At 45.1% G+C, this 24,798-nt stretch overlaps 2 protein-coding genes across 5 annotated transcripts in view; one reads left to right on the top strand and one right to left on the bottom strand.

The window, feature by feature from the left end:
* The first annotated feature begins 1,062 nt into the window (after positions 1–1,062).
* On the top strand, positions 1,063–4,209 carry LOC128471146 (cyclin-dependent kinase 5 activator 1-like). Of its 3 annotated transcripts, none has more exons than XM_053453013.1 (2): positions 1,063–1,133; positions 3,140–4,209. In XM_053453013.1, exon 2 carries the CDS (start codon positions 3,250–3,252, stop codon positions 4,129–4,131), a length of 882 nt encoding a protein of 293 aa, XP_053308988.1. In that variant the 5' UTR covers positions 1,063–1,133; positions 3,140–3,249; the 3' UTR covers positions 4,132–4,209. The 3 variants fall into 3 exon arrangements, with proteins under 3 accessions (XP_053308988.1, XP_053308990.1, XP_053308989.1); XM_053453015.1 differs by lacking the exon at positions 1,063–1,133 and adding an exon at positions 1,155–1,477; XM_053453014.1 differs by lacking the exon at positions 1,063–1,133 and adding an exon at positions 1,155–1,501.
* A 1,678-nt stretch (positions 4,210–5,887) lies between these two features.
* MYO1D (myosin ID) overlaps positions 5,888–24,798 on the bottom strand; it is a 35,280-nt gene continuing 16,369 nt past the window's right edge. For both annotated transcript variants that reach the window (XM_053453011.1, XM_053453012.1), the window contains exons 7-22: positions 24,616–24,732; positions 23,693–23,896; positions 23,382–23,527; positions 22,794–22,908; positions 22,261–22,431; positions 18,796–18,866; positions 18,035–18,109; positions 17,424–17,556; positions 16,755–16,921; positions 15,975–16,182; positions 14,928–15,151; positions 14,631–14,775; positions 13,916–14,020; positions 10,823–10,936; positions 9,143–9,300; positions 5,888–6,471 (exon numbers count right to left, since the gene is read on the bottom strand). In XM_053453011.1, coding sequence (XP_053308986.1) covers positions 6,315–6,471; positions 9,143–9,300; positions 10,823–10,936; positions 13,916–14,020; positions 14,631–14,775; positions 14,928–15,151; positions 15,975–16,182; positions 16,755–16,921; positions 17,424–17,556; positions 18,035–18,109; positions 18,796–18,866; positions 22,261–22,431; positions 22,794–22,908; positions 23,382–23,527; positions 23,693–23,896; positions 24,616–24,732 — 2,310 coding nt within the window. In that variant the 3' untranslated portion in view covers positions 5,888–6,314. The remainder of the gene's footprint in view (positions 6,472–9,142; positions 9,301–10,822; positions 10,937–13,915; positions 14,021–14,630; positions 14,776–14,927; positions 15,152–15,974; positions 16,183–16,754; positions 16,922–17,423; positions 17,557–18,034; positions 18,110–18,795; positions 18,867–22,260; positions 22,432–22,793; positions 22,909–23,381; positions 23,528–23,692; positions 23,897–24,615; positions 24,733–24,798) is intronic.

Here is a 24,798-nt window from a genome sequence, read left to right as displayed (position 1 = left end):
GCATCAGTTCCAGACTGCGTGACCCCAATACCCTGAGTTTGGGGTAACAAACAAATCACAAACACAGATTTTGGGGAATGTTTTATTTTTATTATTTTTGTAAAACATGTAACCCTTGCCTGGCTGTTGCATACTAGACGGTGGAAGTCTTTCCGACACGCTAGAGGTTAATGACGGTAAATTATGTTTTAACCCTTGCCTGGCTGTTGCATACTAGACGGTGATAGTCTTTTGGACACACTAGCGGTTAATGACAGTAATTTTTATTTTAACCCTTGCCTGGCTGTTGGATACTAGACTAGACCAGCACGCTAGAGGTTAATGATAGTAAATTATGTTTTAACCCTTGCCTGACTGTTGCATAGAAGACGGTGGAAGTCTTTCCGACACGCTAGAGGTTAACGACAGTAAACTTTATTTTAACCCTTGCCTGGCTGTTGCATACTAGACAGTGATAGTCTTTCGGACACACTAGAGGTTAATGACAGTCATTTTTATTTTAACCCTTGCCTGGCTGTTGCATACTAGACGGCGGAAGTCTTTCCGACACGCTAGAGGTTAATGACAGTAAAGCGCTGGCCGGTGTATAGAACTGCAGAGGCTTCCTGGGAAAGGGGAGGGTTTAGAGACTATTGCAAAATCACCGGTGTCATCAGGAGCCACAGATGTTCCCTACATATATATATTTATACCCGACCTGTGCAGTTACCATCCACAGGAGCCGGCTCCCCGCGTGCATCATGAAGACCGACACGCACTGCGTACTAATCGGGAGGTAATGGGCATGCTATGGAGACGGGGCATGAATGGGTTAATGTAGTCGAACTGGATAAGGCGGCTCACAAAGGGCTTGGATCAGCGAATCTCAAGCAGCGTTTTTAGCGAATGGAGTCAAAGCGCAACTAGGACAAGAGCGCCGCTTAGATAATAGCGATTTGCATTCGAAAAGAGGAAAAGCCACCGCCACCGGAGTCGCAACCAGATTAGAGCGGAGCTTCACGTCGCCTGCGGCATCAGAACCGACATACATCGGATCCTGCGGTCCAGAGCGACTAAGCCGGACCAGAGCATCCGAAGCTGGTCCAGATCTCGACCAGAACCCGATTGGTTGTTCGCCCTGGACCGCTGCTAAGGTAAGAACCTGATGTGGATTCCAAAGGGGGGGGGGCACGTAGGAGGATGGCAACAAACCCGGCAACATGCGCAGGTGCATCTTCGCTAATTCGTTAGGAATTCAGCAAAACAAAATGGTCTTTTAACACTTCGAGAACCCCCGAAAGCTTGAATCCGTCCTCGTTACACGCCAGGTCCCTCCCTTCTAACGACTGCATGATAATTAGGATTTTCCAATTGCTTACATTCCAATGAGTTGTTAATGAGAGGGAGGAACAATAGGAGCGTCTTCTACAGAAGCGATCCGCCGGTATTCGGAGGCAGCTGCTGCATCTCCATCCGTGGAACCTGCGCCGCCGACAGGGTAACCCTTCGCTTCTTCTTTGAGGTCGATATATTTTATTTTAATAAATATTCCCAATAAATGACCGCGTAAGCAGGAAAGCAGCGCATTACTGATACCCCGAATGATGCCGTTTTGATATCTCAGATTGCATTATATTATATTTCACAAAGACCATTTGAGATTGAAAAAACATTAACCCACGATAAGACGTACCGGAGGAGAAGAGGGGGCTGTTCTCGTGAGCTTACAATCTATTAAAATAGGATGCAGAAAGGGAGTGGGGAAAATAGAATGGTTACAATTATGCCATAATTTGGGAAATGTGTTTCCTTAATAGTTTAGTTTTCCTATCAAATATCCTATTTTAGCTTGAAAAATATCATGGTTTTCATAGATTACATTTTTCAAAAGCATAATATATTTGGAAAAATCATTTAAAAATATTGTAACGTTTCTGGTTTTATCGATGATTTAAAAAAAAAAATAATCAGATTTTATTTTTCGGCAAAATGTGTCGCCTTCAGCAAAAAAACCCCCCAAAAAATCCATTTGAAAAGTATTAGTGTTTATTGTTAATTTACCGCTGCCCCTTGTTTGGGGCCCGAATCCCCCTGTCCCCCTTTTTCCTCCCCTGATGTTTGCTGGGCATCACACAGCCCTACAGCCCTAATCGTCACAATAATGTGTATAGAGATAACAGGAAATGGGTTTATTAATATGTTTAGTAAATAAAACAGTATTTTGTAAATAAAACATTCTCCTAAAAGCCTTATATATTTACATAAATAGCCAGTATTAGATCACAGTCACATTGGTGAAGCCCCGCCTCTAGCCACACCCCCTAAAACAAATATCAATCTCCATTTGTGGTCCTCAAAACTTATGTGACATTTTTACTTGTTGGCCAAATGAAACATGTCTACCTAAAAATGGACATGTCTATACTGGCCCAAGCAAGCATTAGTTCCTTAGGCCGCTGGGAATGTTGGGGGGTAGGAAGCTACCCTTGCAGGACACGGCCAGGACTACCCGCTGACGTCGGTGTGTAGTCCCACCAACGTTAGTGGGTGGTCCTGCAGACATCGCAGGATATACCCTCGCTTAAGGGGGGAATGGGAGAGTAGGGGATGCCAGGACCCCATGACCCCTTCGGTCGATTTTTCTGGAGTCTCTGGGCAAAACCCAGAGAGTTCCTGGGTATGAGGGCATCATGATGCTCTGGCAGAACCTTTGATCTCTGGGCTGCGAAACAAGATGGGCTAAATAGTTTTTATCTGCTGTCAAACTCTGTTTCTATGAGAGGTGATTGGCCTGATTGACTTTACCTCTGCCAGAGTAACAGCTACTCCTGTCCCTTTCCCTCATATTAGGGGCAGTGAAGATCAGACATGGTGCACAGGTCGATCCGTCACAGGGGCTATTACTAATTCTGTGCAGGGCAAGACCCCTTCCCTAATCCCCTCTCACTCCTGCTTTCCAAAAGCGACAGAAGTCGGAGATCTCTGAGGAGGTTTCTCTGGTGTAAATAATGTGTACCTTATTGGGACGTCTACCTAGGTCATGTATACATCTTCTTGCGTATTCTTCAAAACTAATAGATGGTTAATGGAAGATCATGGCCATCTGTCGATTACTAGATACAATTTAACCTTTTGGTTTCTTTCCTTTGTTTTATTTTAGCATCTCAAGCATTGTTCGAAAGACTTGAAATGAGACCCATCAGCTCTTTTACCAGTTGAGATATAGAAAGTCTTCACAGGTTACAAGACCTCAACATCCGATACACCGTCATGGGCACTGTACTCTCTTTGTCCCCTGGCTACAGTAAGGGCAGTCTGTTCGAGGGAGGCTCATCAAGCGTTGCCCACTACATAGCCATCCAGAACAGCAAAAATGGGAAACCCCTGAAGAGACATTCATTTATTTCAGTCTTACCTTGGAAGAGGCTTGTGGCTGCTTCGTCCAAAAAGAAGCAGCCGAAGAAGACTTCGCCCAGCAGCAGTTACCAGAAATATTTTCCTCACTTTAAAGATGAAAACCTTAAAAAGTCTCTCCCCTGCTCTAATCTCTCAAGTTATTCTCAAGATACAAAGGACTTGAATAACAAGGACGACAGATGTTCCCAGACCAAGGAGAACCAACAGCAGCAGATCCATTCGTCCCCAAAAAGGGTGGTGGTGCAGGCATCCACCAGCGAGCTTCTGAGATGTTTGGGAGAGTTCCTCTGCCGTAGGTGCTATAAGCTAAAGCACCTTTCTCCCACAGACCCTGTTTTGTGGCTTAGGAGCGTGGATAGAGCACTGCTCCTTCAAGGGTGGCAGGAGCAAGGGTTCATAACCCCAGCTAATGTGGTTTTTCTATATATGCTATGTCGAGACGTAATCTCCTCGGAACTCTCCAGCGAGCATGAATTACGGTCAGGGTTGTTGACCTGTGTATATCTATCCTACTCCTACATGGGCAACGAGATCTCGTATCCCTTGAAGCCATTCCTGGTGGAGAGCTCCACAGAGGCATTCTGGGACAGATGCCTTTCTATTATCGATTCCATGAGCTCCAAGATGTTGAGAATCAATGCCGACCCACAGTATTTCACCCAGATCTTTGCTGATCTCAAATTTGAAGGGGAGCAGGAAGAAGAAAACCTGCTATTGATTAGATTGGACCGATAAATTACCGGCGGACGGAGAACATCGATCTCCTGAAATGCTACGGTATTTTTGTAGACTACAAGGAACGGTTTTACAAAACATCGCATTTTTGTTAATCCTTCAATTGAATTGACTAAAACCGTGAAGGGAAAACGTCGCACTTTGGGTAGCTTTTTAGAATAATTCTCACTTTAAAAGCCTACAGAACTCGTCTTAACCCTCATCTTTCAAGCAGACCCAACAATGATTGGTGGGATCATCAACTGGGAAAAAAAAGATAGTTTGTGGGTTATTAATAATTTTGTTTATAATGGCAATTGAAGGTGTATTTTATAATCAGTGTTACAAACCATATGGTATTTTTATCATCTTGTATCCTTTAGCCATGCATTGTAGTGAGGCATCTCAAAGATGTTCTTTGGCGTTGTGGTGGAATAAGGCACACGTGGACAGGCTTCAGGAGATACACAGTTCTCCAAGGTCCTGATCCTCAGCGACTCCAAAACCTACCGGCGCACCGGACTTCTTATTTGGCCAAGTTGGTTATGAAGAAAGCCAAATCTGTTGCTGTACAGTGAAAGAGGAGCACACCATCGGTGGTTTCAAGAAGAAGAAGAATGGAACGCTGTAATAACCGGTTTCAGACCTAAACAATATCGTTTTAAGGGACCAAAGCACCTTGCTTTTGCGGGATGGTTGTGAAAATACATTTTTTGGGGGGGTTGCACAAAAATTGGTCTGGATTAATTTATTGAAGTAAGAGGAGTATGCTTTACCTACACTGGATCTTAGCTAATCTATGAATTTGTCCATTTTATTTGCATTTGTATGATGATGACACAGACTTGCTTGTATATAAAGGTCATCTCTAATGCAGGACAACTGTGGGAATGGAGCTACAGCTTGCCAAATGTGTATAGTGTTGTTGTTATTGTTATGGTAGGTAATCACAACTGTGTGTGACGGATTTGGATTACGGACAGATACAGAGGACAATGGCTGGGGGTAACCGGAAGAGCCAAAGCCGTGGAAGAACACGGTGAGAGGTAGAGGTAGAGCTCAGCGGGATGGAGTGGCAAAATTAGGTCTGTTGGGAGGCATGATACACATATGTATATGATGTAAAAGTGACCGCACAGTCATAATCCTGCTAACACACACAGGTCATGTATGTTTCCAAAATGCCATCTATGTGTCTGGCAATTAACACGTTTTGTATAAATGTGACTTCGGTTCGTCGTGCTTGTAACATTTCCCTGTTCAAACAAAGGTGTATTTAATGCCGTGTAGTTTCTATGTGAATGACACTAATGCAGGGCGACTGTAGTGAGACCCTCCAGTCAGTAGAATAATTCAGGGATGACTCTCCCTCGCCAAACTGTATTTTTTATTTATTTTTGTACCGTGAGGCTTAAATAAAGACTCTCACCCAAGTGCTGTACTCTTATTATTTCAGAGGGTCTTCTATATAATTACGCTGGACTGCCGATGACGAGGTGGCCCTGGTGACATAAGCGCGTCCGACCCAAGTCATGCTTTTATGCTCACGTAGCATATCCAGCCATCAGCCACACACAGTAGCACTTGATCTGCTGCATTATGGGGCACGGATGGCCAGCATCGGCCATTGGGCATTTGCCTGATGTGCCAAATTGCCAGTCAGGGCTTGGTTGGTCACATCCTTGGTCAAAGCTTAATTTTTTATGTAACCCTGCATGTTTTGTGGACACGGGAAAGTCAAATATAAGACCTACTAAGCCCATACACACACAACATGTACATTTTAAATCTTATTTTTAATTATTATTAAATCGGTAACAATAAAATAGTTTCAAATTGATGTCCAGTCATGCAGATGGGGGAAGCCAACAGGTAACTCTTTGGTCATCAAAACTTCAGATCTCAGACTTTCCAGCTGAAGAAGAAGTAGAACCTATGCTGGCTCCTAGAGCATCATGGGAGCTGTCGTCCAACAACAGACCGGAAGCAATAAATTGGCCACAGCTGATATATAAAGGCACGTGGTGAGGAAGGATTAAAATGTGGACATCATTTAAGGGAGGGGTAATTATATGCCAGTCCAGGGTATAAGAACTTGAGGGAACCAGTCCCCAACAAAGAAGACATGGCGGTGCTGTGCTTTTGGGAGCAAAGGCACATAACAGAGATACTCAGTAGCACTGTACGATCCGGTCTCAGGTTAGTTAATTGGCAGGCACAATGAGTGTGAAACCGGAGCGGCTCTTGGCAAAGTGAGGCTGCGATTGGTTGATTTTGGTTTCCACGGTGATCGAGCAGGACCGGCCATGTTGGCTGCACTGGACAGGGTGCGACACGGTTACCTGCAAGCGCCTCTTCTCACTGCCAACAAAGCAACGATCAATCATGATATCTTAATACATCCGCTACTTCAAATTACAAATCCATAAACGGATAGAAATGCTGTATAATATAGAATTACTGCTTTGTTATTTAGTACGATTCTCTTTCCAAATAGAATAGAAATATGGCAGCGCCCACAGTTCATATTTGCAGAATACGGCACCAGCCGGTTGCCTCATTTCACACTCTGTGACCTACTTGTTCTTATGGTCGCGTGACTAATAATAACAGCGGTACATTGACGACGTAAGGAGTGTTGCGGCAATCTCTGTGCGGAGCAGAATCTATTAATGATACAGGATATTGTACAATCATTCCGGACACAGATGTGCGAAGCCTGTGTGCCTACATGATAACTGATCGTATGAAGAAAAAGGGCCATACTGTCAGCTTGGTCCTTGAGAATCTGCCCCTTCACCCTAAAACTGGGGCAAAAACCCTGAGACTTAGGGTCAAACCCTGAGAGTCCCCTGGAATGTACTAAATAGCAGTAAATGAATACTAATTTACAGAAAAAGTACAAAACAAAAGGAGTCGTCTCTCAGAAGGACTAAACTGAGTTTCTTATTGTCCTAAAGATGACATCATTAATATTAATGAGGGTCAAATGGACCTAAAGTTCAAGAGGTGGCAGGAACGGGGGTAAACAAGCAGAACTCACTGGCCTTTGCAGTTAATCGGAAGGTACAGTTCAGATGAAGAGATTGGGACACTTTTACATGCATTAAGAGGTTAAATTAAGTACAGGAAGGAAGTACATTTCCAAAGAGAAGACATTTTAGGAGAAAGGGCTCTGATGTAATGATGCAAGAAAGCATGATGTCTCCGAGACGATGTCTGCAGGTTAACCCTGTAAAGGAATTTATACATGGACTGCCTATAAGGCTGTATCGTGGACATAAGATAATGTGAAGGTCCAAGTATGGGCCACCTAGGGCAGATAAGCAGTTGGCCCATCAAGAAAACACATTGCTTCTCCAGAAATTGCCTTTATTTTCACATTTGATGGACATCTGCATGTTTCTGTGTATTTGGGATATAATTTTTAGGTCGCTCTTTTGCCCTATGAAAAATTGAGCCTTATAGTCCATAAAATATTGCAGCTGGGATGCTCTATAGGGAATAAGAATAAAATATAACCTTTGAAGAACCTCACATCTAAACTAGAATGGCTTTATCGTGAATTTACAGACTAGACAGTCCAAGCTGAGACATGTAATAAAATCTTCCATAAGAGAGGAGGGAAAACGAGCGTTGAGTGCTTAACAATGCGGCGAGGGCCTCTCTGGACTTGGACGTCTGCCCGGTGCTGACCAGGGATTTTCCCTGGAGCTCATTAAATTCTCCATCCTTATCGCCCAGCTATTCAGATGCTGATGTTGTTGTCATGGAGACTCTAGAAGATGCCCCCCCCTCCTCTCTGGGTCTATGGGACCGTGTGAAACCTCTTTTCTGAGCGAGGGATAAATGGGGACAGAGTGAAAGGCAGGAATGAGAGAGCTGCAATAATGTGCCGGCGTGACGGTCGCTGTCTAAACAGCGAGAAGCTCAGAGAATGATTTTGCATTCACGACGATACCAGGAAGAAAACGAGTTCTAATTATGTGTAATTATGTGTGTATGTGTGCAGAATCGCAAACAGAGCCAAGGAGGGGGCTGAATAGACAAACAAGAGATGGGACAGACATGAGGGAAATGACACAGAGAGGGTGAGTGAAAGTGCAAGCGAAGGACAGAGAAAGCGGGAGGCAAACAGAGCGTGAAGGCGGCAGCTGAGCAGAAAGGGGGAGAAAACTTGCCCCCCTCCCAACCCAGTGCCGCTACGGGATCCCCCCCCCCCTCCTACCCATAACTCCCATCAGCAGGAGATGCCAATCAATCTAGAACATTGCACCACGAAGGAGAAAAGGGGGATCGGAGAGAAAAGAAAAAATGTAAGATGTAAGGGAGAACACATTAAGTGGTCTCTGGTCAGTTACAGAGACGGGGTGCGTTGTCACAGACGGAGGGCCTACCGAACCACCAGTGCCAGCCACCAAAGGAAGGGTCCCCCCTCCTCAAACAAAGGCTTTGGGCCACATGTATAAAGAGCAGGTTGTATTGCAAAGTGCTTAATGTTAGCCTGTTACCATGGAAACCAATTGGATATTCCTGCTTTTCATAAATCTGCCTATTCAATCCAATATCCCCTGGATATAGGAGAAAGTGCCTGGATTAAAGGAGGTAAAGAATAAGGAGAAGGAACATTCCCGGATGGGCATATATCATGGAGCATGGGCAGGACTTGAATCCCAAATCCAAACACGAAGTACCGCATGCACACATATCTCATAAACACATACTGTAACCTTACACTCAGCTCACCCTCTAAGTACCGAGCTCCATGACTTGGACCTTCAGACCTTCTTAAGCCTCCACTCCACCCCACAACCCATTACGTCACTAATCCGGCTAAACGCTGCTTTCTATCCTTTAATGAACACTCTGCTCAGCATCTTAGTTAATGACACTCGGCGTGTACGGTGTTCCCGTTTACTCTGCTCAAACAGGACAGGACTTTGGTGCCAACCCAGAATTCCATAAGTTAAGTTCAGTGAGTGGCATGCTGTGTCATGCCGTTTCAGCGGCCACCTGTGAGTGGCCTACTCACCTCTTGAAGTGGTTGGCCAGAACACCAACCAGCTCCCCGACTCGGCTCTCAGAAGTCAACGTCCCATTTTCCCCCAAACATACAATGAGGTCTTTATGGTCCTTTGTGTGGAAAACCACCAGCTGATCCTTCCCATTGGTCACACTGATTCCCGATACCTTGAGAGAGAGAGAGAGAGAGTGATGGTTTTCTTAATGGATCTGTCTCTTTTGAAACCAAATTTACACAGACTCGTTCAAAGGGTCTTCTCCACCCATATCCTCCAGCAGGATTTCCATTGCAGATCCCACCGGGCACAAACCTATGGATTACTTTATAGATGCTCCTTACATACACTGTAGAGGAGGCAGGTAGATTGGAAACAGATAAAGGGGTTCATAAATACAGAGAAGCTTGGCCTGGAAAGAACATGAACAGTAGTGGGGGGGTCTCAAAAAAGACCCCTCCACTGCTAATCACTGCCATGCAATACAATGGCGCCCGAGACACACTCGTTATAGGGAATCTAAGCTATGTTGACCCAACCTCACGTTTAATGTCCCAACATCTTGGAGGACAGAATGACAGATAGTCGGCCTGTAAAGGTGGTGCCTCTATTTCGCTAGTCGTGATGGCTAAGAAAAGCAAATCAGACATTTAAACGCAGCCGGAACAGACCTGTTGAAATGGAATTAGGCTTCACCTCTTTATACGAGGAGTATAATTTCGTTCTGCCATTAGTGCAATTAAGCTTATTAACATGTCGTTGGGTCTATCCCTTTCACAACCAAAACATCCGCGTGACGGGTTTAACAGGTCCGTCCCGTCTATGGTTCAGCAATAAACCCGAAGCAGACTGGCCCAAAAAAAAAACCCGTTCTGGTTAAAATGTGAAACAAAGGGATGAATGTACAGACAGGTACGATGCCTGCGACTGATGCGCCATAACTGTAGGATTATTGATTATCTCATATAGCGCCACCATATACCGCGTCGCTGCACAAGCGCCACTCAGTAATTAATTATGTGATCCCTGTCTGGTGCTCTTCAGACAGCCCGAAAAATGCTTCTGCCGCACAACCCCCGTGATTCTCGGCATGACTTAGAACAATAGGAGTTGTAGTTTAGCAACAGCTGGAGTGTTTCCTACAATCATTTTGGGAGGATGAGCACTGAAGCTCAGGCACCGCTGGACCAACCATCCATCTCCATGGAGATCGCCATGGCAACCACATCCCCCAAGAGGTTGTCAGAAAGATGCATTTGGATGCAGTGAGGCTGATTGTTGCTCTCCTTCCCATGTACTTTCAACCCCCCTCCCGCTCATTCCTCCTCACCTGCCTCTCCACTCCCTCTATCCACAGCATGGTGACATAACTGCGATGGAATGGATGATACACGGGAGAAGATTTATAAATAAAGCCTGGGCGGCACAATTCCTAAAAATGACAGGGTGACACGGGACAACCTGTCTATCCCTAGCCCTGCAGACTAACCGACGGTGAAAACAATCATTAAACCTCATTAAAAAGCCGTAAACCTCTACTGGGACCGGGGAGGAAAAGCAGTGCCAGGTATGGCCGCACGCCACCTTCACGCACCGTTGCAGTGTGCCGCTCCGAGTTAAAGTGCCGGATCTGGCAGGATTTGGGCAGATTTGATATAATGATGGCGGATCACCCGATAACGGGAACCACTTACATTATACAGTGGAGTGCTGCTCATTACTTTATACAGCTTACTGGGATCCAGCTTGTACAGGTGTCGGTCTGTTATAAAGATGGCACGATCTTCAACCTTGTTGAATCTGTTTACCTGCAGGCAAAAAGGGGGTAATCATTAACCCTTTGAAGGTATTGCATCACGGATCACACTTCTCTATGAAACCCTAATACCAAAAATCAGAATGCATTCGCGGAAACACATCCAGGCCGAGAATGACCAAAGGAACGATAGTACCCAACCTGTCCCATTACCCATACCCTGGTCTCCAGCTTTGTTTTTATAAATGGGACTTTAAATAACTTTAAATAAATAGTCCAAGAATAACTGCAGGGTCAGGTGGCGTTTTCCTTGTTAAGTATAAGCAACGGAGAAAGATGGAGATGGAGATGGGTACCCATCGGACACTGCAGAAACCAAAACAGATCACAGGTGGTGGGCAAAGCTGGGCAGGCAGTAAGATACATAGACTGCACCTACAGATGGAGCCACCACAAATACAGTATTGCAGTCATGCAGACACCCACCAGGTGCTGGTACACCTGAAGATCGCAGAGATATTTCTGTAGGACCGTATGCAGAGAAGGACTGCCGAGTGCAACCGATGTTGTAGCAGAGACCTCCACCTATGGACACCTGGTGACACTCTGCAGCCAAGAGCTTCAGGGATGATGGGTGAGTGGTCAAAACATGACAATAGGGCTGCAACTAACGATTATTTTAATAATCGATTAATCGGCCGATTATTTTTTCGATTAATCGATTAATCGGATAAAAAAAAACAATATGCAAATTTTTCGTTTATTTAAAAGAATTTAATGAACTGGATGTTAAAAAACAACTTAAAATTTACATTAACATTCTTATTTTGTTATGATGTAATAAAAAACAATATTTTCAAAGTACAAGAACCCAAACACAATATTTATGAAACAAAATAACCCCAAACATTCTGAAAAGAGGTGGACTATTACTGTTCAAGAAACTTTGCCCCAGCACTTTGCACTTTGCACCCAGCACTTTGCACCCAGCACTTTGCACCCAGCACTGGCACTTTGCACCCAGCACTTTGCACCCAGCACTTTGCACCCAGCACTTTGCACCCAGCACTTTGCACCCAGCCCTGGCACTTTGCACCCAGCACTTTGCACCCAGCACTTTGCCCCAGCCCTGGCACTTTGCATCCAGCACTTTGCACCCAGCATTCAGCACTTTGCACCAGCACTTTGCACTTTGCACCCAGCCCTGGCACTTTGCACCCAGCACTTTGCACCCAGCACTGGCACTTTGCACCCAGCACTTTGCACTGTGCCCCTGCACCCAGTCTCTAACTCTGCCCTGCACCCAGCCCTGCCCCCACATTCTGCCCTGCCCCCACACTCACACTCTGCCCTGCACCCACTCTGCCCTGCACCCACACTCACACCCTGCCCTGCATCCCCACCCCCACTCTGCCCTGCACCCAGTCTCCCACTCTGCCCTGCACCCACACTCACACCCTGCATCCCCACCCCCACTCTGCCCTGCACCCAGTCTCCTGCCCTGCACCCCCCACCCCCACTCTGCCCTGCACCCCCACCCCCACTCTGCCCTGCACCCCCACCCCCACTCTGCCCTGCACCCACACTCACGAACCGCTCTGTGCGAATGGAGCCACTCGCACAGAGCGAACCGCTCTGTGCGAATGGAGCCACTCGCACAGAGCGAACCGCTCTGTGCGAATGGAGCCACTCGCACAGAGCGAACCGCTCTGTGCGAATGGAGCCACTCGCACAGAGCGAACCGCTCTGTGCGAATGGAGCCACTCGCACAGAGCGAACCGCTCTGTGCGAATGGAGCCACTCGCACAGAGCGAACCGCTCTGTGCGAATGGAGCCACTCGCACAGAGCGAACCGCTCTGTGCGAGTGGAGCCACTCGCACAGAGCGAACCGCTCTGGGCGAATGGAGCCACTCGCACAGAGCGAACCGCTCTGTGCGAGTGGAGCCACTCGCACAGAGCGAACCGCTCTGTGCGAGTGGCTCTGTGCGATCCGTGCACATAGACATGAAGAATACTTACCTCCGGAACGCGTCACATCCGTCACGTAGCTAGAAGGCGGAGACTGCAGAGCGTGTAGCAGAAGCGGGGAACGCTCGCGGAGGTAAGTAAAAGGAGCCGAGTGCTCCAACAACGAATTGATCACTCGATTAATCGATAACGGAAATCGTTATCGATGATTTCCGTTATCGATTATTATCGATTTTATCGATTCGTTGTTTCAGCTCTACATGACAATGTCCCTCCTGGGGCCAGCCATGCCCCTGCCTGCCCCAATTCACTTACCTCCAACACAGGTGCCCTGATTTGGACATGGTAAATGTTGGAAGAAGAAGACTCCCTCCATACCCCATGCAGATCCACACCGTGCCGGTAAAAAGCATTCCCAGCAGACCAATTTTAACAAAAAATACACTCAACCACTAGAAGATAATACTCAACACAAACAAAGACGTACCAAATAGCAGAACCCTACAGAATGACACATGCATGAGACACCGCTACCCACACGGAGACCACTGCCACGGGGAGGGGGGGCACAGACAAAGACACCGCAACATCAGGAGACATGGTGACAATATCCACAGCACAACAAAACACATAGGCAGCCAACTCTGTCTACAGTGACTCAGTAGGATCCATTTTTTCTGCTGCAATGCCAAGAACGTTTTTCAACCAATCAGCATGATCCCCTTGTGCCGCGTCACTGCAGGGCAGTAGAATCAATAATTTCACGACGTGACTAAATAATTACCTGGAGCCTTCCAGACTAAGGACGATAGTTTTAATGTTGTGTTTGGGTGAATAGGTGTTTTATTTAGCAGAGTTGGTGCAACATCCCTCATCAATTAAAACAAGTTATAATTTGTACCTTTTTGTTGTTCCATCAGCGTTGTTGTTGTGGAGAGATTTGGTTTAAAAGTAAAGGACTATTTTACCTTCTACGGAAGGAATAAATTAACAAAAGGAGAGGAGTAACATTTTACGGCTAGCGATGTATACCATAGAAGAACACATTTTAGTTGTGTGTACCTTGCGCACATGACTGGAGAAGAGAGCTTTCATGTACTTGTCCTTCCTCTGTAGCTCATTCGCACGAGACACAAAATATACCGAGTTCTGAGCGTTCTCTTGTTTCTGAAACGAGATAAAAAAATAAATAAAACTCTACAAATATCAACTCGCAGTTCCAATGAGATCCCTACCGGGACCAACGTCAAACACTGGCGCCCATATACAAAGAAGGATCCTCTAATTCGGCGACAGGGTGAGCGCGGAGCCTCCTCCACTTTTGCGGAGGTTTTCTTTCTTCTGTCTTCGTCGGTTATGGAGCTGATACTGGGGAGACGGGGGCGAAGAAAGAAGACAGAAGAACGAGAAGAGAGGAGAAGAAGCAAAGCTGCGGAAAAGTAGACAGCGTCGCGGAAGCGGTCGGCGGTGACGTTGACAGAGAGTCTAAGAGAGTGGGCAAGGGATGCTAAAATAGTGGTTGTTATTTTTTCCAGCATTGTTATATATTTAAGCATTTTCTTTTTTTTTCTTCTTTTCATTAAGATCCAAAGGTTGGGGGGGGTCGTCTTTTAATTGGGCAAAAGCGGTAACACTGGTGGCTTGTGATGGGTTTTGTAATGCCATATTATTTGAAGGAACCTGTGACGAGACAAGGTTGCATCTCACCCACGTGACAATGGGTGAAGGCTAGCATGTAATAAGTTCTCCCTTGGAGATGTTGGTTCCTGGCACTCACCGATTCGAGGTAGCTTCCTTCCCAGCATCTCTGAAGACCCATATCGGAGCGCTGGCCCTTAAGGTTCTCAAAGGCTGCTACTTTGTCTTTGACCTTCGGGATTTCTGAAGCAGGCAAGCTCTTAATTAACTGGTAAGCCCTCCACCTGAAAACAGAGGGTTCCGAGTAGGTCACACAATCATTCTCGGTGTCCATATGGTCTAAGCACACATCGAATGACCTGTACAGTCACTAACTGAGCTGAGTAAGAACTTAATGCAACTAAAAAACAGCGGCAAGAAAACCTGGAACAGATACCTGTTGTGAATATTCTGCATATCCTCCTGGAAACGGCGAAGCACTTTAGGGGGTGTTGGCCACTTGATGTGTTTCCCGTAATCCCGGCTTTCCCTTACTCCCCTGAACCTGTTGATCACCTCCTTGATGTACGATTTCACTTTGTACCGTCTGTAGTAGCGTAATATCGTGAGAGCAGCTTTTGTCTTCTTGTACCTCTGCCTGGCTAAGGTTCCTCTCCAGATCTGGTTCCAAAAGGGAAAATTAATAAATATTATATATATATATATATAAATATCAGCATTCACCTCCCTTAGGCACTTACGTCCTCTTAGCCCTTAGTGTAAGGACACATCGGGCAGACTCTTGAGATATGGCAGCTGGGCAGAGCCGCGAGTGCATGTAAGAGGATAATTGTTGAGCACCCACTTGATATCTGTTGGAATTACTCTCATATCGGTGTATTCCAGGGTGAATTAGGTAACACACACCGCAGCCCCGACATGAGGACACGCTCCAAGACTAACTCTGGGAAGAGGCACATTAACTTCAGGCATTGCCTGGGATACAAATCTCTGGGCAAGGTACGGCCAACAGGTTTCCCTCGGCTGTTTCGGAACTATAACTCCTCTGGAGCTGTCCAAACATCACCGGAGCTGTACCACAACAGATTTAAAGCTACCTGTAGGACAACCCTGCTCTGTATTCAGCTGTTCGACAAAAAATAATGAGTGATTTGTCGACCCTGAATGGGCAGACTAGATGGATTATGATGCCTGTGATAACAGTTCATTACTAATTTGATTCCCAGTTACAGTTAGTAAAGCATTTGAGCTTTAAGGCCTTGTCAAATCTTCTACTCTTTGAATCCTTTCATGGACCAGGAGAGCAGCAGATGAATAAACGAAAAAAGGGTCATTTTCGAAAAGTCAGACATTAGAAAACCGAATACCAAAAGGTAAGCAGAAGAAGTACGGATCTAGAAAGTATACAGATTAAAAAAAAACGTCTCTAAGTCTCTAAAATGAGTTACAAGATGTATAGTCTTGCACAAGATCAAAAGCTTACCTTCTGCAGGAAAATAATGACCTTCAGAAGACTCTCGCTGCGTTTTTCCTCCAAGGAGAAAAGCGTACGGGGGGTGCGAATGAAAACTTTGGTTTTCCCATAGGCCGCATCCTGGTCAAAGTGATTTTCCTGGAGGATTTTCTGCACGGCCGCACGATCTGAAGACATTTGGTGGTTGGGCCAAGTCAGCTTTGAAATCATCTTGTACCTGAACGGGTGGACGGAACAAGGGATCATATTTAAGAATCATAAAGTAACTCTAACCCAACAGATTACAGTAACTATGTATAGCTATCCTATAAAATGTGGGAAGCCTTTGTTTGGCCGAGGACCACGGAAGAAGTAGGTCAACAACATCATGTCTTCGACTGGGTAAGAGTTGTGGAACATACAAGTCAATAACGGCAAGGTCACAAGTAAACTACTGTCGGTATTTGGCTCTTAAAGCCATGAAAAGCAATCAGGTGGATTATTGCATCTCTAGTCCAAAGAGACATCCAAGATCATGGTGAGGTTACACTGCGGAAGAGGGGGCGCTGACGTGAGATGGCACAGAAAGTGCACCAAAGTACTTGGCCTCTATTTCTGTAGGTTTCAGCCTATTGCTGATCAGGTCAAAGTAAAGCATAGAATGAGATGTTACCTAGAAAAGCAGATAAGGACATTATGATAGAGCAAAGGTGAGTCAAGATGAGACATTGGTAAATCCATGGAAGTAAAGGTCCTGCTAACGTACAGGGCAACAGACAATAGAAGACATCAGGAACATTGTTGGTTCACCTTTGTAGGAAACGTTCGTACAACTGGCGGTACGCGAACCCAGCTCGCCGTACGCGGACATTCTCCAGCAATCCTAAGTACTCCACCTGGTGCCGACAGCGTTCAACATCGAACAGAGACGGTGATTTCTTATCGTTTGGTTTAATGCAACGAACGTAGTATGGCTCCTGAGAGAGAGGATGGAGACGCGGGAGTTAAAGGGAGAGAGATTTGTTGACTGTGGATAGCAGAATTAGGAAAGAGGGAGAGAAAAAGAAAAGAAATAAGGGAAAGTAACTTGGGGGGACAATCAGTCATCAACTGGAGTTGGAGTCAGAAGAAGAGAAAATACTGATTTAGATTGAACAAAATGTAAAGGGCTGAAGAAAATAAGAGAAGAAAGAACTATAAAGGGAATTAAAGAAAGAGGTAAAGAAAGAAAAATGATTAAGGTGAAAAAGCCTAGCAGTGAGGAGGAAAGGAAAAAGCAAGAAAAAGGCAGAATTAAAAGAAAATAAAAACGTTAAAACGACATACACTCGTTCCATTAATTTAAGGAAAATAACCTTAGTCCTTAAGACCATGAAGTTAGAAGTCACCAAATTACATATAACTCATAGCATGGTTTCCAGGGCATTAAGCATTCACTAAAACTACCCGGTAATGTCCGAGTGAGGCTGGCGCCGGTACCTTGGATGCAAGATTGTCCACCAAAGCAATCATGGAGTTTTTGAAGAGAGTGGCAGCAGTGAGGGGTCGTTTGGTGACCTCTGTGATGCTCAACTTCCCTTCCGGCCACATTGCCTTCAGCACAGGGTTGGAGCTGGTTGAAATGAGATGGAACAAAGGTTAGTAGGGTCACCATATCATGGATGGAGACCAGCGATGAGAATACAGAAATCCAATGGAATTGAAGTAGAAGGGATTCAATAACATTACTACATTATTAAGCAAGACTTGTTTATTTGGCCCCTCCCCTCAGTGTTCCATACATTTAGGTTAATGCAAGCTCTGGGTTGCAGGTAAAGTTATTGGTGTACTTCAGACGGAACCGTTACAAAGAATCAAGATGTCTATGGGGAAAAAACTTGGCATGACGAGAATCAGTCCTGGGAGCAGCCAAGACGGACCCCAAGGCATCACAACCTATTGCCAATGGGCAACAGAAAAAAAACAGGGACCAAAGAGGACAACAAAGGAGAGATCGGGGTATGGAAGGGGGAACAAGAGGTAACCTACGTCCATTATGGAAATTAGGAAGGGATCTGGATGATTAATGAAATCACAATAGTTCTTCTTACCTGTTATACATCAGCCTCTTAAAATCCTGGAACAACGTGTCTTTATTTTTATCAATAAATCCCACTACAGAGTAGCTGTAAAGAAGATCAAAGTTAATCAATGTGAGCTACAAAGGGACATTTACACCGTAAAGCAGGAAAAAACGGGAACACTAGATGGTTCTTATCTGCCGCCAAGTCTTAGATTTATATGTTCTCTAAAGATAAACCGCATTTAAAGCACCTACTGCCCTGCTTACACCTTTAAAGGACTTACATTATCCTCTATGGCCGTTCCCCCTTTAGTGATAATGACCATCGTTTTTAGGCAGAACGCATGGAATTAATCATCCTCTTGGTAAAGTGCATTTGTCCCCAAAACTAGTCCTTTTCATACATATTATTTATGTGATTCTTTGAGTTTCGTTGTATTCCACCAAGTGTTTATTTTTTTATATTGTACCAAGTTAGATTATTTTGGACTGAAATGAATTTAAATTGAATGTATTACGCTGTGGGACACCAGACGTACCATCACTTGGACACCTTGGTGGAGCGTTGCTTACTACCCTTTTCTGTTTGTGTTTTCTTGGTTTTATTAAATATTCGTCATGTTTTGAATATTATGCTATAGGGCTGCGTGTGCGAAAACCTCGTATCCGCTTATTAGAGTAATAAGAAGAAACCAATTCCTGTTTCTTTTGGCGTTTACAATATCGGCAAGCGTACGTCCTTCAGCCCGAGCAGCTGTAGCAACAACAAAGAAGAAACACGAGACTCACACAACATCTCCGGCGTAATGGCGTATTCGGAAATCTCTGTCGTATTCCAGGGCTTTATCCGTAGGACAAACCTTAAAGCAGGGGAGATACAGGGCGTCAGAGGTGGACGGTGGGAACCGATATGAGCCACGTAGAAAAAGCTATGGTGCGAGTGTATGATTCAAGGTATAATAATCATCTCTTATATATTTATATACCTCCTATGTACCCATTATTATTAATCTTATAAGACTGTCCTTCAAAGGTCATCTGAGGACTCGGAGTTCCTAGGTGGGTGTCAGTTAAGTCATATGTCATCGCTGTTGGTGGTCATGTGTTGGCCAACACAAGGAAGTAGGAGAAGATCCCTTGGGATGTGGAAAGAGTTTTCATAAAGTAGTAAAGCTGGGTTGGTGACGTCTTCACCAAGATGATCTATTAATAATATATTGGTCAACAAGGTAGTAGCTCTGATTTTAGAGAGGAAAATGTTATTGTTCCGAGCAAAACTACAGAAATGTGGATGGCAGAAGGACTCGGACTTCACTATTCATTGTGAAGGGCCAACGCCAGTGAGCTTCTCCTGCAAGAAACAGTGAGAAGAGTCCTCCAAATGCATTATCCAGGGTCAACTCTGCCTTCCTGCGCGAGAAGCTTACTGGGGCTTGTCTCCGATAATACAATAATACGTAATCATAACAGCGAGTCGAAACAACTCTCCTGAAAACTCATTTAGTGAATAGGCCCTATGGTTGTTTTGGCTCTTTACATCTGATGCGGTAAACCCCTGGGCTCCAGCATCACACCACCAGCACCGAGACAGTGAAGGTCACGTGACACCGGCGGCCTGCGGCCATTGGCTAGACATGACATCACCCAGTGCTGGAATGCGTTCGCTGGGAATTTCACAGAGAATCTGGCGCCCTCTGCTGCTCAGCACAATAATCACACCGACTCAGTACAAAGGAATGGGGAAAGGCGAGTGTTCCAGGAAGCTGGAAGTAATCAAAAATCAAACAACTGATAACCCTGAGGAATAAGAGAGGACACGGAGCGGTAAAAGACTTGTCCAATGCCACGGCCTGTTAAATGCACACGGTAAAGCTCTTAGGACAGCACGCTGCAACGACACCAGAAGCATAGGTGCCAACAGTCCCAGCTGCTTGCTGTCACAGCCATTTTCTCCACTTTTTCTAATGCTGACAACCTTTACATGGGAAAAGGGGTGCCTGTGGTATATTTACATCCATAATAATCATATACACATGCTATCAGGACTTTCAACTATGTTGGAACGTTTAGCAAGTATGATGGCGATATCCAGGCGATTTATAATCTCAGTTTCTACGATTATAGATATTAAAGGGACCCTCCACCCATCACATGCACTGTAATACATATGATAGCTGACGTGTCCCTTTAAACTTCCGGGATGTTCCACTTCTAAATGCATGGGGTGAGTCTGCAGAATCCCCGATCCGCATTTGCCCCTTTCCTTGCCCCCAGATAGTTTCCATGATTTACACATCTATATATTCACCAACGGTCAGCTCCAGTGGTGGCTTAGTGTATATGTCGGGGGGGCAAAGGATACCCCCATGCACATGCACGGAAAGAGCTTCCACTGATTACAATTGGAATACTTTCCTGCTTCAAGCAGCCAATCAGTGGCAAGAATTGCCAGATCACAAGTTTTAATCTGCATTCTTGTTTTGGGGAGGCTGTTGCGGTATATTATAAACTCACTTTTTGCCCACACTGTCCTGACCGACATGATACTAAGCCACAATTTCAAGTGGAAACAAAACCCCGGGCTAATTTATCATCCTTCCATGACAGAAGTAACAGCCCTTGCACATAAATATTAATCCGGGTGTGGAGTTACACCCCAGTAATTACCATGTTATTACAATCCATCACACCATTAGCAGCCCTTCCTCCTCCGACAGCTACGTGATCACCATGATGAACGGACGCGACTCGTTCCGCGGGGTTTCACAATACACACGGATAAATGCAAACTAGATTGGTCGCCATTATTTTTGTATGGGGGTCCGTGGGGCTCTATAGATCACTCTAATGGTTTAAGTAGATAAAGGAAAATCGCCTTAGTTAGAAATACACTTTATGGACAAAAGTATTGGTAAATGGGACATAACCAACATTTTGGACAATGAGATGCTTCCAACTTTGAGGGAACAGTTTGGGGAAGACCCTTTTCTATTCCAGCATGACTGCGCCCCAGCACACAAAGCAAGCTCCATAAAGACATGGTTGGATGAGCTTGGGGTGGAAGAACTTGACCGGCTGCACAAAGCCCTGACCTCAACCCCATCAAACACCTTTGGGGTGACCTGGAACGGAGATTGGAAGCTGGGCGTCTTGTCCAACACCAGTGCCTGACCTCACAAACACTCTACTGGATGAATGGGCAAAAATTCCCACAGAAGCTCCCCAAAATCTTGTGGAAATCCTTCCTAGAGGAGCGGAAGCCGTTATAGCTCCAAACTACACATTAATGTCCATGTATTTAGAATGCATCAATTTCCCTAATGGTTTAATGGTCAGGTGTCCCAATACTTTTGTCCATAAAGTGTACCTAGAATTTTCTTAGATGGATTTTGCTTTGTTTTTTAACACATTGGGCTCTATTCACTAAAGATTGTCAGCTCCTTGGCTTCACTATACAGTATGGAGGTCCACCACCAGTGAGCTTCTGCTGCAGAGAGAACTTGGCTTGGTTCCCTTTCTATGAGGCGTTCCCCTGGGTAAGTTGGGTGCTACTCCTTTATGGGATGGTTAAACTTCTTTTTTGGTTTGTGTTTATAAAGCATATTTCCAACAAACTTTTATCAATCTTATAAGAATAACCCCCCAGGTCACTCACAGAGTCTGAGACCTGAGGTGTATTTGGTATAAGGTGGTCCACACACAACCAGATAGGATATTCCGAAGCCTTCGTTCATACCGTTGCAGACCAGCTCAATGAATCAGGAGTAAGAAAAGAGTGGTATGCTACACTAAGCCACCAGGGTTTGGAAACTAAAGAGGGCAACAACCCCCCACCCTCTTGGTTCTGCCACCACATGGAGCTGGTAATCTGTCTGCGAGATTCACTAACGCAGGTAGTGCTCAGATTTACAGGACGGTAGATTCCGGGTAATAAACTAATTACGGGTGGGATGGTGGCAAACATTTAAAAACTATACCTAAAAACTGCTCAATATCCCAAAAAAACATACAGCCTACGAACGCAAATTAGAACAATGCAATTCCTGCACTTGCCACTTGGCGTCACTGTCTACCCAGCGCTCAGTAGAGCAAAAAGTAAATATTTACAGAGATACCGCATGGTCTTATAGAGCATGCGCAGTCATACGCCATTTAGGCATGCTGCTCAATAATTCCATTGGACAATTCCATTGTGACCAATAATAAAATCTGCTTTCTTATGTGTACCAACCAGCATTATGCGTTCTCTCTTACCTTTCTGCTTGAGTAATGAGCGTGCTTCCCCAGCTGCTTATTAAGTGCATCCAGGAACATGGGGTCCGTCACTTTCCCCACATTCATACAGGCGTCATCCAACAAGGAGATGATCCCGCGGTGCTGCTGTTCCACCAGATCCACGATGATCTGGTTGTTAAAATAGTCTATCTGTGGGGAGAAAGCGGGAAAGGGCGGTCAGCGATGGTCCTGCAAGGGTCAGATATCGTCTTAGTCAATCTGTATATAAGTAAATCACCAAACATTTGTTTTACAGAATTATTAAATAATCAAAGCTAATAAGCAAAGGAAATTTTAAAGATCCAACTGTTTTTTGTGTCATTAAGCAGAACTCGCTTTACTTGGTATATCAAAGTTCCGTAGCAAGTTCTCTCTGCTTCTATATTGGAACGGATGGTATAAAATGTGTTGCTTCCATAGATTTTGGGACATCCTCACGCTGGACCATAAGCATGTTTATTATAACAGCCAGGAGCCCATTAATTTATCTACAGAAGCCAATTACTACTCACGTGCTTCCATGGGATCCCTTCTCTCTGATATTCTTCTTGTTCCTGAGTCAGGACAAGTTGTATGAACAGCTGCTGTAGCTTCTCATTGCAATAATTAATGCAGAACTGCTCAAAGCTGGGGGGAAAACGAGCATTTTAGGGTGTATTATTCATTTCATGTATAAAAGGGAGAGGTTTATGGATCAGGTCAGGTAGCAACACCACTTAACAGATATCAAGTATGAGACTGGTCTCTTGTCTGGTCATAAGAACGATGGAGGGCGATCACATCCCGTGATCCCATAATGCTCACATTTTAATGAGGCCATGCAACCACCAATGGGTATACAAACTGAAGAAGATCGTAAATATCTGGTAGCCATGAACCTATCCATTTGTTGGATCATCGAGGTCCACAGGTCCTGGGCACAGGCATCTCAATGGAAAAACACATTAAACTACTTGTTCTCAGACAACGATACACAGAATTTCTGGTCTGTTTGCAGACCTCGAGGTCCGGCATTGTGTAGCCCTGCTATAGGGTATTTGCCTTATGTGGGGTTGTCCTTGGGGCAATGCCGTGCGGTGGTCAATGTTGACTACTCTCACCTGTTGTTATCAAAGATCTCAAAACCATATATATCCAGCACACCGATCACTGTGTTCTTGCCATGAAGAGCTGCATCCTGCTTCCGCACATCAATCACATCGTTTATGCGCGTGACAATCCAGCAGAAAAGTCGCTCGTAGATGGCCTACAAGGGGATAAAGCGTATATGGATTATCATGTCGGAATAAGTATTTACTCTTCTTCATTCGCCAACCTTTTCCACAAAAACTCATGTAAGCTGAGGGAGATCGATGAAACCCGAACGTCTGGGGGTAACACCAAAGATCTTTGGAGTGAAACGTATTCATACCTTGGCAAATGCATCCCTGCCATAGATTGCTTCTTTCTCGGTGTGTTGTTTGTCTATGACGTCCCTGCCGGTTGCCACCGTTCGGAACAGGAGGGCTTTTTCTAAAAGCTCTGCTTTGGAACCCAGCAGGTCTGCCACCACAGACACTATTTTACCGTTCTCAATCAGTGGGGTGTCTCCATCCACAACAAACTTGAGGTTTCCCTGAGAAACAATTAGAGAGAGAAGACCAAAACGTGACACCCAATAAGAGAAGATCCCGGCTTCCCTCTGTACGAGTTATTCAATATTACGAGGGACACATTTGGAATTCCATGTCTAGATAAGCCAACTGGTTATTTTTGTCCCTTTACCCATTCATCCATTGCATGGACTTGGAAGAACAGAGTCAACAACCCCAATACTATACAAAAAGGTTTCCCCTTTTTTATAGTCATTGGTGGGAAGTGGCCCCAAGGAGCGCTTTCTCTCCCATTCCTTACAGGACGGGCATAACTGAGATAAAGGGGCAGGGCTACCTGCACATAGGGGTGGGGCTAACCCCAAATCACCCTGAAAGGGGCAGGGAAAGGATGGAACCAGAGCAGGAAGCCCATTGACAACAGGGCCTAGTAATTAACTCTGATTTTAGGAGCCTCCAGGTGAAATCTAGAGAGTTCCTACGTTCCTTAGCTGCCCTGCTTGTGTCATATATTTCTGGAACCGGAACAGATCCTGCCGACCCCTTTTTTTGTTGGGATCTACTGTCAAGAACATACTCAGCATTCTAAGTCTACTCTGTGGGTAACACCTTATACAGGGAGAGATCGATTCCACACCCTGTGTAGGTTTCTGCGGTGGGACGGACAGACGGCATGACTCACAGGACAGTCATATACAAACATTTCCTCAGACGGCCTCCCCCTCTTTTCTCAGCCACTCACCAGGTGCAGGATGGCAGCCAGGATTTTGTAGACAGTCTGGATCTCTTCTGGCTTAAATCCAATCACTTTCATGGCATCCGACACCTCTCGAAAATCAGCAGCATCATTAATCGAAGACTGCGGGGGAAGGGGGCATTTGGTTAAAAAAAAAAAGATTAAAAGTAAATAATCAGGTAAAATGTT

This window comes from Spea bombifrons, chromosome 13 (assembly GCF_027358695.1).
Source record: "Spea bombifrons isolate aSpeBom1 chromosome 13, aSpeBom1.2.pri, whole genome shotgun sequence".
In the NCBI taxonomy this organism is placed as follows: Eukaryota; Metazoa; Chordata; class Amphibia; order Anura; family Pelobatidae; genus Spea; species Spea bombifrons.
Note: the sequence above shows the minus strand (reverse complement) of the source record. Positions and strands in the feature narration are given on the sequence as shown.

Coding starts and splice junctions, on each gene's coding strand:
- LOC128471146 (XM_053453013.1), top strand. CDS start 3,250: ATGGGCACTGTACTCTCTTTGTCCCCTGGCTACAGTAAGGGCAGTCTG.